The 17,294-nt window shown below is 43.2% G+C and overlaps 1 protein-coding gene and 1 non-coding gene across 2 annotated transcripts; both read right to left on the minus strand.

Annotated features, from left to right (window-relative positions):
• Positions 1 to 9,598: 9,598 nt before the first annotated feature.
• TRNAE-CUC lies at positions 9,599 to 9,671 on the minus strand. The gene has a single exon. It is a non-coding gene; the product is annotated as a tRNA-Glu (tRNA).
• Positions 9,672 to 9,736: 65 nt separating this feature from the next.
• LOC123418693 (photosynthetic NDH subunit of subcomplex B 3, chloroplastic-like) lies at positions 9,737 to 11,245 on the minus strand. Its single transcript, XM_045107047.1, has 6 exons — positions 10,974 to 11,245; positions 10,782 to 10,895; positions 10,609 to 10,662; positions 10,410 to 10,472; positions 10,240 to 10,302; positions 9,737 to 10,147 (listed from the first exon to the last, which is right to left on the minus strand). Exons 1-6 carry the CDS (start codon positions 11,190 to 11,192, stop codon positions 10,112 to 10,114), a joined length of 549 nt encoding a protein of 182 aa, XP_044962982.1. The 5' UTR covers positions 11,193 to 11,245; the 3' UTR covers positions 9,737 to 10,111.
• Positions 11,246 to 17,294: the final 6,049 nt, after the last annotated feature.

Consider the following 17,294-nt stretch of genomic DNA (forward strand, 5'->3'; position numbering starts at 1 on the left):
CACGGTATGAACCCAAAACCAAGCACTTCTCCCATTGCAAGAATCATAGATCTAGTTGGCCAAACAAAACCCAAGACTCGGAGAGACTTACAAGGATATCAAATCATGCATATAAGAAATCAGCAAAGACTCAAATATATATCATAGATAATCTTATCACAAATCCACAATTCATCGGATCTCGACAAACACACCACCAAAGAGGATTACATCGGATAGATCTCCATGAAGATCATGGAGAACTTTGTATTGAAGATCCAAGAGAGAGAAGAAGCCATCTAGCTACTAACTACGGACCCGTAGGTCTGAAGTGAACTACTCACGAGTCATTGGAGGGGCGATGATGTTGATGTAGAAGCCCTCCAACTCCAAAGTCCCCTCCGACAGGGCACCGGGAAGGGTCTCCAGATGAGATCTTGCGGAAACGGAAGCTTGCGGCGGCGGAAAAGTGTTTTCGTGGATGCCCTGATTTTTTCTGGATTTTTAGGGATTTTATTGGCCAAAGACCTAGGGTAGGGGAGCGCTGCTACTGCAACAAAGGACCTTCCAATGGTGCCAGAAATAGGCGTGTTACGACACCAGGAATCCTTCTGCTACGGCTACGCCTTAAGGGACTTCCTAGGAAAATATGCAAAGGATTTCCCCCGTGGCCTTGGAGCCTTGCATTGGTGTTCCCTCGAAGCGGAAAGGGTGATGTAGCGCAGCGGTGGTAAGTATTTCCCTCAGTTTGAGAACCAAGGTATCGATCCAGTGAAGTAGTATCACAAGTGTCTGCACAAACACAAAAAGCTTGCTCCCAACGCTATGAAGGGGTTGTCAATCCCTTATAGATTGTTTGCCAAGTGAGAACCGAAAGCAACAAAGTAACAAAGCAAAGTAAAAGCGAAAGTGGAAACGTTAGGTGTGAATAGACCCGGGGACCGTAGCGTTTACTAGTGGCTTCTCTCATGAAAGCAAGTAGACGGTGGGTGAACAAATTACTGTCGAGCAATTGATAGAACCGCGCAAAGTCATGACGTCATCTATGGCAATGATTATATCTATAGGCATCATGTCCAAAACAAGTAGGCTGATACTTTATGCATCTACTACTATTACTCCACACGTCGACCGCTATCCAGCATGCATCTAGTGTATTAAGTCCAAAAGAACAGAGTAACGCCTTAAGCAAGATGACATGATGTAGATGGACAATCTCATATCTACGACACAACCCACCTTGTTACCCTTGATGGAAAGTACACGATGTGTGCCTTGCTGCCCCTTCTGTCACTAGGAAAGGTCACCACACGGTAAGAACCCAAAACCAAGCACTTCTCCCATTGCAAGAATCATAGATCTAGTTGGCCAAACAAAATCCAAGACTCGGAGAGACTTACAAGGATATCAAATCATGCATATAAGAATCAGCAAAGACTCAAATAAATATCATAGATAATCTGATCGCAAATCCACAATTCATCGGATCTCGACAAACACACCGCCAAAGAGGATTACATCGGATAGATCTCCATGAAGATCATGGAGAACTTTGTATTGAAGATCCAAGAGAGAGAAGAAGCCATCTAGCTACTAACTACGGACTCGTAGGTCTGAAGTGAACTACTCATGAGTCATTGGAGGGGCGATGATGTTAATGTAGAAGCCCTCCACCTCCAAAGTCCCCTCCGACAGGGCACCGGGAAGGGTCTCCAGATGAGATCTCGCGGAAACGGAAGCTTGCGGCGGCAGAAAAGTATTTTCGTGGATCCCTTGATTTTTTTTCTATATTTTAGGGAATATATAGGCGAACGAGTTAGGTTAGGGGGTGCCAGGGAGGCCACAAGCCTGCTGGCCGCCGCCCCCCTGGTGGCGGATAGGGGGCTTGTGGGGCCCCTGTAGCCCTCCTGGCTTGGCCCTCAAGCCCCCCTGATCTTCTTCCGTTCGGGAAAAAATCATTTCGGGGATTTTATTCCGTTTGGACTCCGTTCCAAAATCAGATCTGAAAAGAGCCAAAAACACAGAAAAACAGGAACTGGCACTTGACACTGAATTAATAAGTTAGTCCCAAAAAAAGATATAAAAGATACATAAAACATCCAAGGATGACAAGATAACAGCATGAAACCATAAAAAATTATAGCTACGTTTGAGACGTATCAAGCATCCCCAAGCTTAACTCCTGCTCGTCCTCGAGTAGGGAAGTGATAAAGAATGACTTTTTGATGCTTTCATCCTACCTAGCATAGATGTCCTTTGTAACTCCTCTTATGTGACGTGAATGTTCAGATCCATTAGATTCAAAACAATAGTTTGCTATTGACGTGGAAATAATTATAATTCAAGAAAACTAGCAAGGTAACCATGAACTTTCAAAATAACAAGGCCAAAAGAAAGTTATCCCTACAAAAGCATATAGTCTGGCTATGCTCTATCATCATTGCACAACGAATTTAAATCATGCACAACCCCGGTATTGGCCAAGTAATTGTTTCACACCTTTACTTTCTCAAACCTTTTCAACTCTCACGCAATACATGAGCGTGAGCCATGGTTTTAGCACTATAAGTGGTGTGGAATGTGATGGAGGTTGCAAGACAAAATAAGGAGAAGATGATCACATTAACTAGGCACATCAATGAGCTGTGGAGATGCTCATCAATAGATATCAATGTGAATGAGTAGGGATTGCCATACAAATGATGCACTAGAGCTAAGAGTATGTGAAAGCTCTTAAAGAAACTAGTGGGTGTGCATCCAACTTGCTTGCTCACGAAGACCTAAGGCAATTTTGAGGAAGCTTATCATTGGAATATACAAGCCAAGTTATATAATGAAAATTTCGCAATAGCTATATGGTGGTGACAAAACGAGAGACTCTCAATCATGAAGATCATGATGCTTAATATGCACAAGTGTGGAAAGGTCGTAGCATTGTCCCTTCTCTCTTTTTCTCTCATATTTTTTTTATTTTTTTGGTGGGCTCTTTGGCCTATTTTCTTTATTTATTTATTTTACTTTGGTGGGCACCTTTGGCCTCTTTTATTTCCTCACATGGGACAATGCTCCATCAATGATGATCATCACACTTTCAACTCAAAACTTAGAGCAACGATGACTCTATAAGGAATGCCTCCGGTAGTGTACCGTGACAATGATCTAGCATGGCATAGACATTAATGGAAACATCATGCTAGCTATCTTATGATCATGCAATGGCAATGTAGACGTGGTGGCACATGTCATGGTGGTAGTTGCATGGAAATATATCTCGGAATGACTTTGGAAAAGCCATAGTAGGTAGGTATGGTGGGTGTTTTGAGGGAGGCTAATGGTGGGTTTTGTGCACCGGCGAAAGTTACACGGCACTAAGAAGATAGTGATGGTGGAAGGTGAAAGTGCATCTAAACCATGGACTCAACATTAGTCATGAAGAACTCATATACTTGTTGCAAAAGTTTTATTACTAATCTAAACAAAGCATTCAACGCATACTCCTAGGGGAAGGGTTGGTAGGTATAAACCATCGCGTGATCCCGACCGCCACGCAAAGGATGGCAATCAATAGACTAATCATGCTAAGATTTCATCACATAGCGGTTCACCATACGTGCATGCTACGGGAATCACTAACTTCAACACAAGTATTTCTAGATCCACGACAGCTTACTAGCATAACTTCAATATTACCACAACCACAACTCAAAACTAATTGAGATGAATCAAACTTCTCTAACTATTCAATGCACATGAAGGTGGAAGTTTTCGTATCCCTTTGGATAACTACCCCTTTTGAGACCACTTTCAAAGCATAGATCAACTACCAAGCCACGCACCGGCGTGCTCTAAATGATATAACTGAAGCACATAGAGCAAAAGTATCTAGCTCAAAAGATATAAGTGAAGCACATGTGAGCAAAATTGTCTACCAAAAGATATAAGTGCAGCTCGACAAAATCACGGTGAGTGCATGTCTCTCTCTCTAGGTGTGCAGAAAGGATGATTGTGACACAACAAAAATAAAATAATCCTACGATACAAGACATTCCAAGCAAAAACACATAACATGTGGTGAATAAAAATATAGCTCCAAGTAACGTTACCGATGGATTGAAGACGAGAGTGGGGATGCCTTCCCGAGGCTTCCCCAAGCTTAGGCTTTTACGGCATCCTTGAATCTCTTGGGGTGCCTTGGGCATCCCCAAGCTTGAGATCTTGCCACTCTTTATCTCTTTGTCCATAAGAACTTCACCCAAAACTTGAAAACTTCACAACACGAAACTTAAAGAGAAACTCGTGATAACATTAGTATAAGAAAGCAAACCACCACTTCCTTATGTACTGTAGCAAACTTAAATTATACTTATGCTGATGTTGGGTTACTGTATTTTCAATCTTCCATGGCTAATACCCCCCGATACTATCCATAGTTTCATCAAAATAAGCAACCAACACAACAAAAACAGAATCTGTTAACAGCGGACCAGTCTATAGCAATATGTATATTTCGTATACTTCTGGTACTTCAAAAACTCTGAAACATTACGACAGTCTGAATAATTTGCGTAGAAATCAGCAGCAACAAGAATCAACTCAAAATCTCTTACAGAAAAAAAATTAAAATTCTTTTCGTGAGCAGAAAGTTTCTGTCTTTTCGAGCATGACCAAACGATCATCCCCAAGACTAATCATAACGATTTTGCTTGGCACAAACGCAAAAAGAAACACAAAAACACAATCATAAAAGAATTATGAAAGTGTGGAAAACAGAAAACAGAAACAAAAAGGATAGATTCGTTGGGTTGCCTCCCAACAAGCGCTTTTGTTTAACGCCCTTAGCTAGGCAAAATGTGATGGAATCACGTATAGTCATCTTTGATGCTCAAACCATAAGTATCCCTCATCATAGATTCATAAGGCAATCTTATTTTCTTTCTAGGAAAGTGCTCCCTGCTCTTCTTTAGAGGAAATTGAAATCTGATATTCCCTTCCTTCATATCGATGATAGTACCAATAGTCCTTAGGAAAGGTCTACCAAGAATAATGGGACATGAAGGATTGCAATCTATGTCAAGCACAATAAAATCCACGGGTACATAGTTCTTATTTGCAACAATAAGAACATCATCGATCCTTCCCATGGGTTTCTTGACAGTAGAATCCGCAAGATGCAAATTAAGAGAACACTCTTCAATCTCATGAAAACCAAGAATATCACATAAAGACTTTGGAATCGTGGAAACACTAGCACCCAAATCACACAGAACATTGCACTCATAGTTTTTGATCTAGATTTTGATAGTAGGTTCCCACTCATCATGAAGTTTTCTAGGTATAGAGACTTCTAATTCGAGCTTCTCTTGAAGAGATTTCATCATAGCATCTACGATATGTGCGGTAAAGGCTTTGCTTTGGCTATAAGCATGTGGAGAGTTTGCAATGGATTGCATCAAAGAAATGCATTCAAACAAGGAGCAATTATCATAATTGAATTCCTTGAAATCTAAAGTGGGAGTTTCATTACTACCCAAAATTTTGATTTCTTCTACTCCACTCTCCACACCTTTATCATCAAGATACGTGGAATCTGAATCATTGGGGCGTTTTTCAACCAAAGTGGATTCATATCCAGCCCCTCCATCAATAGGTTTGACACGAGAAAACAAAGATTCAAGAGGAGACACACCAAGCACTTTAAGATCTTCGTGATTTGCATCACTAGAACACACCCTTTTAAACCATTCATGCCTAGCACGAATTTGGGCGGTTCTTTCTTTGCTCTTATTCATGGAGACACGCATAGCTTTTAAAGTTTCATCCGAGTTGACCTTGGGAGGAGCACATCTAACTTTCAAAGCGATAATATCACAAGACATCATATCAACGCTCTTAGCCAAATCGTCTATTTTGAGTAGTTTTTCCTCTATGGACGCATTGAAAATCTTTTGAGAGTTGATGAACTCTTTGATATTACTCTCTAAATAAGAGGGTAATTTGTTGTGATTTCCATAAGTGTTGTTGTAGGAATTGCCATAGTTGTTAGAGGAGTTACTAGGAAAAGGCCTAGGAACATAGTTTCCTCTAAAAGCATTGTTGTTGCCAAAATTGTTCCTACCAACAAAATTCACGTCCAAACTAGCGTTGCTACTCTCAATCAAGGAAGATAGTGGCATGTCATTAGGATCTACAGTAGAATTTCTACTAGCAACCAAATTCATCAACTCGTCCATCTTAGCACTAAGCGAGTTAATCTCTTCTATAGCATGTACCTTTTTGCTATCAGATGACCTTTCAGTGTTCCATTGAGAGTAGTTGCTCATGATATTGTCTAGGAGTCTTGTAGCGTCTCCTAACGTGATTTTCATGAATGTTCCACCTAAGGCGGAGTCCAAGATATTGTGAGAAGAGAAATTCAAGCCAGCGTAAAAGATTTGTATAATCATCCACAAACTCAAGCCATGAGCGGGACAATTTCTAATCATAAGCTTCATCCTCTCCCAAGATTGCGCAACGTGTTCATGATCAAGTTGCTTGAAATTCATGATATCGTTACGTAAGGAGATGATCTTAGCCGGCGGAAAATACTTGGATATGTAAGCATCTTTGCACTTATCCCAAGAATCGATACTATTTTTAGGCAAAGAAGAAAACCAAGTTTTTGCGCGATCTCGCAACGAGAAAGGAAAAAAGCTTCAACTTAATCACGTCATTATCCACATCTCTTTTATTTTGCATATCACAAAGCTCAATGAAGGTATTGAGATGGGATGCGACATCTTCACTAGGAAGGCCACATAATTGCTCTTTCATAACAAGATTCAACAAAGCTGCGTTGATTTCATACGATTCCGCACTAGTGGCGGGAGCAATCGGAGTACTAATAAAATCGTTATTATTAGTGCTCGAGAAGTCACAAAGTTTGGTGTTTTCAGCCATGATGATTTCAACAAACAAACAAGCACACAAGCAAGCAAGAAAACCGGCAAAGGCAAAAGAAAACGGCAAAGGAGAAAGGCAAAAAGGCAAAAGGCAAATGGAAACGACAAATGTGAAGTGGGGGAGAGGAAAACGAGAGGCAACTGGCAAAAAAGTAAATACAGGAGATGAGTTTGTGAGACCTACTTGGATAGATCTCTCCTTCCCCGGCAACGGCGCCAGAAATACTTCTGCTACTGCAACAAAAGACCTTCCAACGGTGCCAGAAATAGGCGTGTTACGACACCAGGAATCCTTCTGCTACGGCTACGCCTTAAGGGACTTCCTAGGAAAATATGCAAAGGATTTCCCCCGTGGCCTTGGAGCCTTGCGTTGGTGTTCCCTCGAGGCGAAAAGGTTAATGTAGCGCAGCGGTGGTAAGTATTTCCCTGAGTTTGAGAACCAAGGTATCGATCCAGTGAAGGAGTATCACAATTGCCTGCACAAACACAAAAAGCTTGCTCCCGACGCTATGAAGGGGTTGTCAATCCCTTATATATTGTTCGCCAAGTGTTTACTAGTGGCTTCTCTCATGAAAGCAAGTAGACGGTGGGTGAATAGACCTGGGGGCCGTAGCGTTTACTAGTGGCTTCTCTCATGAAAGCAAGTATAAGGTGGGTGGATAAATTACTGTCGAGCAATTGATAAAACCGCGCAAAGTCGTGATGTCATCTATGGCAATGATTATATCTATAGGCATCACGTCCAAAACAAGTAGGCCGATACTTTCTGCATCTACTACTATTACTCCACACGTCGACCGCTATCGAGCATGCATCTAGTGTATTAAGTCCAAAAGAACAGAGTAACGCCTTAAGCAAGATGACATGATGTAGATGGACAATCTCATATCTACGACAGAGCTCGCCTTGTTACCCTTGATGGCAACTACACGATGTGTGCCTTGCTGCCCCTACTGTCACTGGGAAAGGTCACGACACGGTAAGAACCCAAAACCAAGCACTTCTCCCATTGCACGAATCATAGATCTAGTTGGCCAAACAAAACCCAAGACTCGGAGAGACTTACAAGGATATCAAATCATGCATATAAGAAATCAGCAAAGACTCAAATAAATATCATAGATAATCTGATCAAAAATCCACAATTCATCGGATCTCGACAAACACACCGCCAAAGAGGATTACATCGGATAGATCTCCATGAAGATCATGGAGAACTTTGTATTGAAGATCCAAGAGAGAGAAGAAGCCATCTAGCTACTAACTACGGACCCGTAGGTCTGAAGTGAACTACTCACGAGTCATTGGAGGGGCGATGATGTTGATGTAGAAGCCCTCCACGTCCAAAGTCACCTCCGGCAGGGCACCGGGAAGGGTCTCCAAATGAGATCTCGCGGAAACGGAAGCTTGCGGCGGCGGAAAGTATTTTCGTGGATCCCTTGATTTTTTTTCTATATTTTAGGGAATATATAGGCGAAGGAGTTAGGTCAGGGGCGCGCCAGGGAGGCCACAAGTTTGCTGGCCGCCGCCCCCCTCGTGGCGGATAGTGGCTTGTGGGCCCCCTGTAGCCCTCCTGGCTTGGCCCTCAAGCCCCCCTGGTCTTCTTCCGTTCGGGAAAAAATCATTTCGGGAATTTTATTCCGTTTGGACTCCGTTCCAAAATCAGATCCGAAAAGAGCCAAAAACACAGAAAAAACAGGAACTCGCACTTGACACTGAATTAATAAGTTAGTCTCAGAAAAAGATATAAAAGGTACATAAAACATCCAAGGATGACAAGATAACAACATGAAACCATAAAAAATTATAGATACGTTTGAGACGTATCAAGCATCTCCAAGCTTAACTCCTGCTCATCCTCGAGTAGGGAAATGATAAAGAATGAATTTTTTATGCTCTCATGCTACCTAGGATAGATGTCCTTTGTAACTTCTCTTATGTGACGTGAATGTTCAGATCCATTAGATTCAAAACAATAGTTTGTTATTGACGTGGAAACAATAATAATTCAAGCAAACTAGCAAGGTAATCATGAACTTTCAAAATAACAAAGTCAAAAGAAAGTTATCCCTACAAAAGCATATAGTCTGGCTATGCTATATCATCATTGCACAACGAATTTAAATCATGCACAACCCCGGTATTGGCCAAGTAATTGTTTTACACATTTACTTTATCAAACCTTTTCAACTATCACGCAATACATGAGCGTGAGCCATGGTTTTAGCACTATAAGTGGTGTGGAATGTGATGGAGATTCGCCCTTGTTGGGCAATGCTCCATTCTGGAGATGGCATGGATGCATTGATGGCTGGGGCTATTGCTCTTCAGGAGATGGCTGACTGGCTATGAATGTTCATGATGCTACTAGCCGTTCTTCTGGTGGCATACTAAGGATCGAATATATCTGTGGTCAGGCGAATGAAGATAGTGGTGCAAGGTTGTGAAGTTTCTAATGTTTGTTGCTGTATAGATGATTTAGGCCTGATGCAGCGGCATAGGTGTTGCCTTTGGGGATGATCTTAGCTTGGTGCTGTGGTTTTTTGTAGTTGTGCCTTGGCATATGGCATTAGCATAGCTGTTGTGAAATTTCAAGGATACCTGCACAAAAAGGACTGTATGACGGCAAAGGCAAAAAATTAAAGGATACCTGCACAAAAAAGACTTATGGTGGCTAAAAATTCCGTCGCCGGGACTTGAACCCGGGTCTCTCGGGTGAGAGCCGAGTATCCTAACCACCTAGACTACGACGGATTTTGTTGTTTAAATCATACATGACTTTATTGGTTAAGAATCATCCGTTACAAAACGCAGACCCCTACGCAGGAACGGAACTTTTACTGGTTCAACACAATTTACAATTTACGATTTACAGTTTACCATTGATTCCAGGAAGAAAACCAAGATATGGTTTTAGATACACACGAATTGCGCTACCAGGCCCTATCATACAGATAAAGGGTACTAGGGACATGCCAAGAACAGGTTTGTGTAACTGATGCCAGCAGGAGTAACAGATGTGTTCTTCTTGTGTTCATCTCTGGAGTGAAGAACCGCACATTCAAATTGTCAGAAACTTGTTGCCAGGATAGACGTCTTTGCTCAACACTTCCTAGCAGGAGGTACGTACATGGCATTGGATCGATCACATGCTGTCAGTACAGAACATCCAATGTGCATGCAAGATTGTTCGCTCATTTCTTCCACTGCGGCAGCCGTTGGACGACGACCTGCAAGAAGAACCACAGTTTTTTTTCACGAAGACAATGGCGGTCATGGCAAGAAAGCCGAAGACAGTGCGTGAGGCTTAGTGAGATCATGCCTTGCCGGAGTTCTCCTTGTTTCCGACGATCGTCTGGCAGGTCAGCCTCCACGACTCCGGTTTCTGGCAAAGGCAACGAGATGCAGAGAGCACAGTCAAGTGGCAGCTCCTCTGGTTGTGAACCACAGTGGAGACAGCAGCAGAGAATTTCAGAACGAACTGCTGCGTACCTTCTTCAGGTAACGGTTCTCGGCGTCCGTCCTCGGGCTCAGGAGCTCCTTCCCGTCGATTATCTGCGCCACAAAGGTTCACACTCTGGTGGCATCAGTTACAGTTCAGAGCGAGCAGCCAGTATGCACAAGCACAACGAGATAGCGAGCCATTTTCAGTTGCGGCGCTGCAGATTGGGAAGGAGAGGGAGTGGTGCACCTCGACGATGCAGGTGCCGCAGCTGCCGCCGCCGCCGCAGTTCATCAGCTTACCCTGCAGCGCGCGCGCGCACCAGGAACCATTAATTAATTAACAGACAGTGGAAGAGGGAAATCTGCAGAGGAATTGAAACCAGAGAAGGTGTGGGGGGTTAGCGAGGGAGGGTGGCTCACGTATGCCGCGTAGAGCTCGATCTTGTTCTCGACCATGACGTCCCGGAGGAGCTTGTCGCCGCTGACCGCCGCAGCCCTGTCCACGGGGTACGACCCGTCGGCGCCCGGCTTGGGCTGCACGCACGGCACAGAAGAACAATTAAACACTCGCCGCCCGGAGGCCGGAGGTAGCGGAGGCCGTCGAGGACTTACCCCGAGGAACTCGAGCTCGATTTGGGGCCTGGGCGGCGCCGGCGCCGGAGCGCCGGGCGACAGGTCGGGCGAGGCGGCGGAGCATCTGATGGGGGACACGGCCGCGGCCGAGCGCGTGGGCCTGTAATGGCTGCCGCCTGCCCGCGCGGAGGCCGGGGTGGATGTGGGGAAGGGGAGGAGGGAGAAGAGCGCCGCGGAGGCGGAGCTCGTGGCCGCCATGCTCTCGCTGCTCTTGGTTGGGGACGTGGCCGCGTCGGTTTGTTAGAAAAAAGGCACCGGTTTTATCGCTACGGCGTCGTCGCGCGAAAGGTGTGGCCGTCGCGGCTGCACGGGCCACGCCCGCGGCTTGCTCGGGTTGGATGGAAACTGTTGGAAACGTCGAGTTATCATTTCTTTTTTCTTTTTTCCGAAGTTCTTTTTTCAAAGCTGCGTTTGCAGGCCTTCTCCTTCTCGCAAAAAATGAAAAATGGTCTCGGACGGGGTCGTGTCTTACATGACAGACTGATCAGCCGTGTCAGGGTGCGTCCGCGAGCCTACATATTCTTTCTGTATTTGTCTTTAATATGAGGATTCGCGAATATCCCGAACGTATAAGGATGATATAAGGAGTCTGATTAAATTTTTTTTCTTCTCTATTAAACCCGGTCACTAACCGAACGCGTCTACGAGCATATAAAAGGTCTTTTAAGGCGTCGGTTGCAGATGCTCTAACAGATGCTTTAACACCATAATTTCCCTGCTTGAATTGCCACTGCAGCCCAACACGCCCTTCCACGTGAACGCGACCACAGAACTTAGAATTCTGCTCTGATGACTTGATACCTCCCCCTGCTCACATCTTGGTAAAATCCCTGTGGCCTAATCACCTCCAAACGACCGTCGAACCCCATCTGCAAGTTCTGTCCCTACCCTGCGGCCTCAACAATTGCCCACCAGCACTGGCAAAAAAAAAATTGCTCACCAGAAAGGAGGGGGACTGAAACTATTGTTGTTGCTGATTTGTTGGCCCCGTCTAAGCAGTCCCTCACAACGAAATAGGTTGAGCATAGTGAATTGAAATGTTAAAAATTAAACATGTTTGAAATGTATCCAAGATTGATCTTGTTCTACCGTGGACAGAACGACTGATGTGTACAGATGTGTATGAGTTTTGCTAAAACTCAGCTAGATGAGTTTTTGTTATGGTCTCGTTCACCATTGTAACCATTAGATTTGCGGTTTCTAGATTAGTATGAATGTTATCGTTTATCTCGCATGAAGGGATGATGGCTCGCCCAGTGATTTTTTCTCTCTCAGCATTTTGTTGTTTGACAATCGAGCTGGGCCATGTGGGATGTTTTCATATTTTCCCAGCTGGTTGAGAAAAGATGGGGGTCAGAGGTACTAATGGAACGCTGCTCCTTACATGTTTTGTCATTTCTTCACTGGAAAGGATCAACTCTTTGTAATGGTGTTCTATTTTCATTTTTTCTCATAATTAATTGTTGTTTTTTCTTTCGGTTTTGCTGAAATTCAACTACCTGAGTTTTAATTATGGTTTCAATCATCGTTTTGACACTGTCTGATTGTCACTCGTCGGATTGTTGTCGTTGTGCGTTCTGTCCAAGGCTCTGGTCCCGTATCAGGACGTAGCCCATGTGCATGAGTACTAGCTTTTGTATTTTTTTTCATTTACGGAGCTGGCCTATATGGGCTTTTCTTCTTCTTCTTTTTTAACCAGCGACAAAAGAGAAATATGATATGATCGAAGGATGTGAATCGTTGTAATGCATTCTTCCTTGCATGTTATTGTCACCTGTTTTTTTTTAAATCATGTTAGTGCCATTTGTTGAATGTAGCTTCTAGGGGGTCAGCTCTTTGTAACGACTTTCTTTTCATATATTTTTCTCTCATGATTAATTTTTTTTTTATTTTCTTATCTCACTAATATGTAGTAGAATACTATACCACTCTTTCCCCTTTTTCCTACATTATACATATTTTTTATTAATATCCATATATTACCATAGATTGAAAAAATCATTGTTAAGGGATTTCCTATTTTTTCTGTTCAATCCTTCCATTTTATTTTTTTGTTTCGTATTTTCCTTTTAAAATTTATTTTCTATTTTTATTTAATAGAAATCAGTTGCTTTTTTTTATTTAATTTCTCTTTCCATTTTTATTTCTGACTTTGAATAAAAATCAATTGCTCTTTTTATTTAATTTTGGTGTATTTTTTCTTTTAATTCTAATCATATCAATGCCCATGCCTCCTTTTCGGTAGAAATGTTTTTTCCACGAGTTTTCCCATCAAAACAAATGCATGACCAAAGTTTTTAACTCTGGTCACAACTGCAAGTTTTTCAAATGGAGTTGTAATTGCGATCTGTCAAGTGGGGTTGCAATTTTTACGATTTAGATGGAGTCGCAACCGCGAGGTTTCTAAAAATTGAACGCGAACACCGTTTTTCAAATGTGGCTGTGAGTGCAAGCTTTCAAATTGGGTGTGTAACTATATGTATTCGAAGTCGGGTCGTAACTATAAGTATTTAAAGTCGGGTCGCAACTATATTTTTTTTCAATGAGGTCGTAACTGCAAGTATTCAAAATCGGGTCGCAACTGCAAGTATTCAAAGTCCAATCGCAATTGCAAGTACTTAAAGTCAGGTCACAAGTGCAAGTATTCAAAGTCGGGTTGCAACTGCAAGTATTTAAAGTCGGGTCGCAACTATAATTTTTTTTCGGTGGGGTTGTAACTGTAAGTATTCAAAATCGGGTCGCAACTGCAAGTATTCAAAGTCCAATCGCAATTGCAAGTATTCAAAGTCGGGTCGCAACTGCAAGTATTTAAAGTCGGGTTACAACTGCAAGTATTCAAAGTCAGGTCACAACTGCAAGTTTCAAAAGTCAGGTCACAGCTGTAAGTTTTTAAAGTCAGGTCGAACTGTAAGTTTTTAAAGTTGGTTCGCAACTGGATGTACCCAAGTGGGGGCGCAATGGCTAGTATTAAAAGAGGGGTGCAAGCACACATTTTTAAGTCAAGTTGCAATTATCAGTTTTCAAAGTCACAACTGCAATTTTTTTAGTGAGTCTACGGGGTCATAACTGCAAGTATTAAAAAGGGGGCATAAATGCAAGTTTGAAGTCGGATCACAACTGCAAGTTTTCATAGTCAGGTTGCAACTGTAAGTTTTTATAGTCGGGTTGCAGCAACATGTTTTTATAGTCGGGTCGCAACATCAAACTCCATAATATAAAAAATGATGGATTTTTAATAAACAAATAAATAAATAATGCATAGGACAAAACCGGGATTGATCTTGTGCGCCAGAGGCAGCTTGCTCGTGATTACTGCTGAACTGAGTCAAAACTAAAATAATGAAGAAACCAATTTTTTAAGATAGCGAAGAGAACACTTCATAACTGTTTTATGGCAACTGAAAATATATTGTACAGGCCAGCCCAGTAAGACGTATGTGCTGATTCATATGTTTGCTCTAGCAGGAGCGACAAGAGAAGTAAAAAGGCCAAGCCAAAAAACAAAACACAACGTGTGCAAATCACGGGGAGAAGAAAAAAAACAGCCAACACATATGATGATGTCATGTAAGTGAGATCATAGAAAAATCTTAGCTAGCTGAGTTCTAGTTGCTCCCAATATGTATTGCCAACGTATATCTAACCCTACATAAAGGCTTTTTCATTTAATGATACGATGAATCGATGATCTGGCCAGAATAACACAAGGCCTGGATATCGGTGGATGAAGCACCTCACTGCTACATATCCTCATCTTATTCTTGTCTTCCTTTCGGGCATATATAATGATCGATAAAATGATCTTATTTTAAGTCTTGCATGTAATTTAAAGATGATAAAAAATGTCTTATAATGGGTCATCTCTTAGTCTTTTCTTCAATAACTAGTTATAACTAAAAACATGGTGAGACATATTGTGGTAAAAGGTCACCTCTTGTTCTCTCTTTAATAAGAGAAGACAAATCTTTTTTTATGAGTCGTCTCTCTCTTCCACCTCACTATTTATCCTACATGGCACTAGTAAGATAACATCATTATGTTGAAATTTGGAGGTGGGCCTTAGGCCCACTAGAGAATTTCAGAAAATCTAAAGGGCCCATGTAGGTGGTGGCATGGCAAGGTGGTGGGAGTTTAGTCCCACCCCGCTAGTGGAGGAGAGTTTGGACCCCTTTATAAGGGTCTCTCTTCCACATGCTATTGGAGAGTGAGAAGAGAAGGTGCCCTCGCGCACTCCTCCTCCGCCGCCCGCCTCGCCACGCCACGCCTCGTCACGACGCGGGAATGAGCCGAGCCGAGCTCATACCTACGCGCTTATTTTTGCCGGTCAGGAACGGAGAATACGTAACGGACAAGGAGTCGGACTCTCCACCCAGCCCGCGTACCGACGGGAGAGCAGGCCTCCGAAACCTCGCCTCTCCGGTTCCTGTACGGGAGAGGGGCGATTAGGTTTTTGGGGAGCGATCACGCGACTGCTCGCCTCCGTCCGTCTGCTTCGTCTACGTCCGCGTCGCCCTCGTCATCGCCATGTCTTCACCAAGCGAAGCTGATCGTCTCCGCGAGGAAGCCGAGAAGAAGACGGCAGAGGATACTGCCTCTGCCGCCGCCGCCGCTGCTGCTGCTACGGCCAACTGGCCGATTGGAGGGTATGACTCGTTTATCCTCTTGTTCGTATTTATTCTAGCAGTACTACTTGTTTGCATAGATGTATCCACTATATGCGTAGTATGTGCTAGGTTAGCTCAAGATCAGTATGTCATTAGTCTAGTCAATGCCATGCTAGTTATTATTTTGTGGATTAATCTACTCGGAAAATTGCCTATTTACTTAACAATCCAAAAACCTAATGTCTGTAGGAATTTTTCGAGTAATGGTTTTGCTGCTGCACTGAAACCGGATAAGTTTACCGGTACTTTTTTCAAGCGTTGGCAAACGAGAACCACCTTATGGCTCACGGCTATGAACGTGTTCTGGGTAGCCGGTGTCACTCCTACGGAAACTATCACTCCTGAACAGGAGAAGATGTTTAAGGAGGCCACCGTCCTATTCCTTGGAGCAGTCATTAGCGTGATCGGAGATAAGCTGGTTGATGCATATTTACATATGCATGTTGCCAAGGACTTGTGGGAGGCGCTCGAATCTAAATTCGGGGCCACCGATGCTGGGAGTGAGATGTATGTTATGGAGCAGTTCCACGATTACAAGATGGTTGACAACCGTTCTGTATTGGAACAAGCTCATGAGATAATATGCATAGCTAAGGAACTTGAGGTTCTTAAGTGCAATTTGCCGGGCAAGTTTGTCGCGGGCTGTATAATTGCTAAGCTCCCTAATTCCTGGAGGAACTTTGCTACTACTCTGAAACATCAGAGGCGTGAGTTCTCAGTAGAGGACATCATCGGCCATCTGAGTGTTGAGCAGAACTCGAGAGCAAAGGACTCCAATGGAAAAGCGGTGGAAAGCTCTTCTGCTGCCAATATGGTACATCAGAGGAACTTCAATTCTCACAAGCCCAAGGGAAAGAACTCTGTCCAACAGAATACCGACTTCAAGAAGAAGGGGAAGAAGCCCTTCAAGAAGAATAAGAAGGGAGATGGCTGCTATACTTGTGGTTCAGAGGAACATTGGGCGAACAAATGCCCAAACAAGTACAAGAAGCCGGCGCAGGACTCCAAGTCTGCAAACATGATTGTGGGCAACAATGAAAGTGGTGCATCTGGGTACGGTAATTTACTTACTGTATTTACAGTTTGTCAGTCCACCGATTGGTGGGTGGACACGGGTGCAAATATTCATGTGTGTGCTGACTTGTCATTGTTCTCTTCTTATCAGGCCACCGGTCGCGGGTCCGTATTGATGGGGAATGGCGCGAGTGCTTCTGTTCTTGGTGTTGGCACGGTCGATCTGAAGTTTACTTCGGGAAGGATCGTGCAGCTGAAGAACGTGCAGCATGTCCCCGCCATCAAGAAGAATCTCGTTAGTGGCTCCCTTCTGTGTAGAGAAGGGTTTAAGTTGGTGTTCGAGTCTAATAAAGTAGTAGTTACGAAATATGGACTTTTCGTTGGAAAAGGTTATGAATGCGGAGGTCTGTTCCGCCTTTCTCTAGCAGATTTTTGTAATAACGTCGTGAACAATATTCATTCGAGTGTTAATGAATCTGAAGTTTGGCATTCACGTCTTTGTCACATAAGTTTCGGTGTTATGTCGCGGCTAGCAAAACTGAATTTAATCCCATCTTTCACTTTAGCCAAAGGTTCTAAGTGCCACTCGTGTGTGCAAGCAAAGCAACCTCGCAAGCCTCAC

Source organism: Hordeum vulgare, chromosome 1H, assembly GCF_904849725.1.
Source record: "Hordeum vulgare subsp. vulgare chromosome 1H, MorexV3_pseudomolecules_assembly, whole genome shotgun sequence".
Classification (NCBI taxonomy): domain Eukaryota; kingdom Viridiplantae; phylum Streptophyta; class Magnoliopsida; order Poales; family Poaceae; genus Hordeum; species Hordeum vulgare.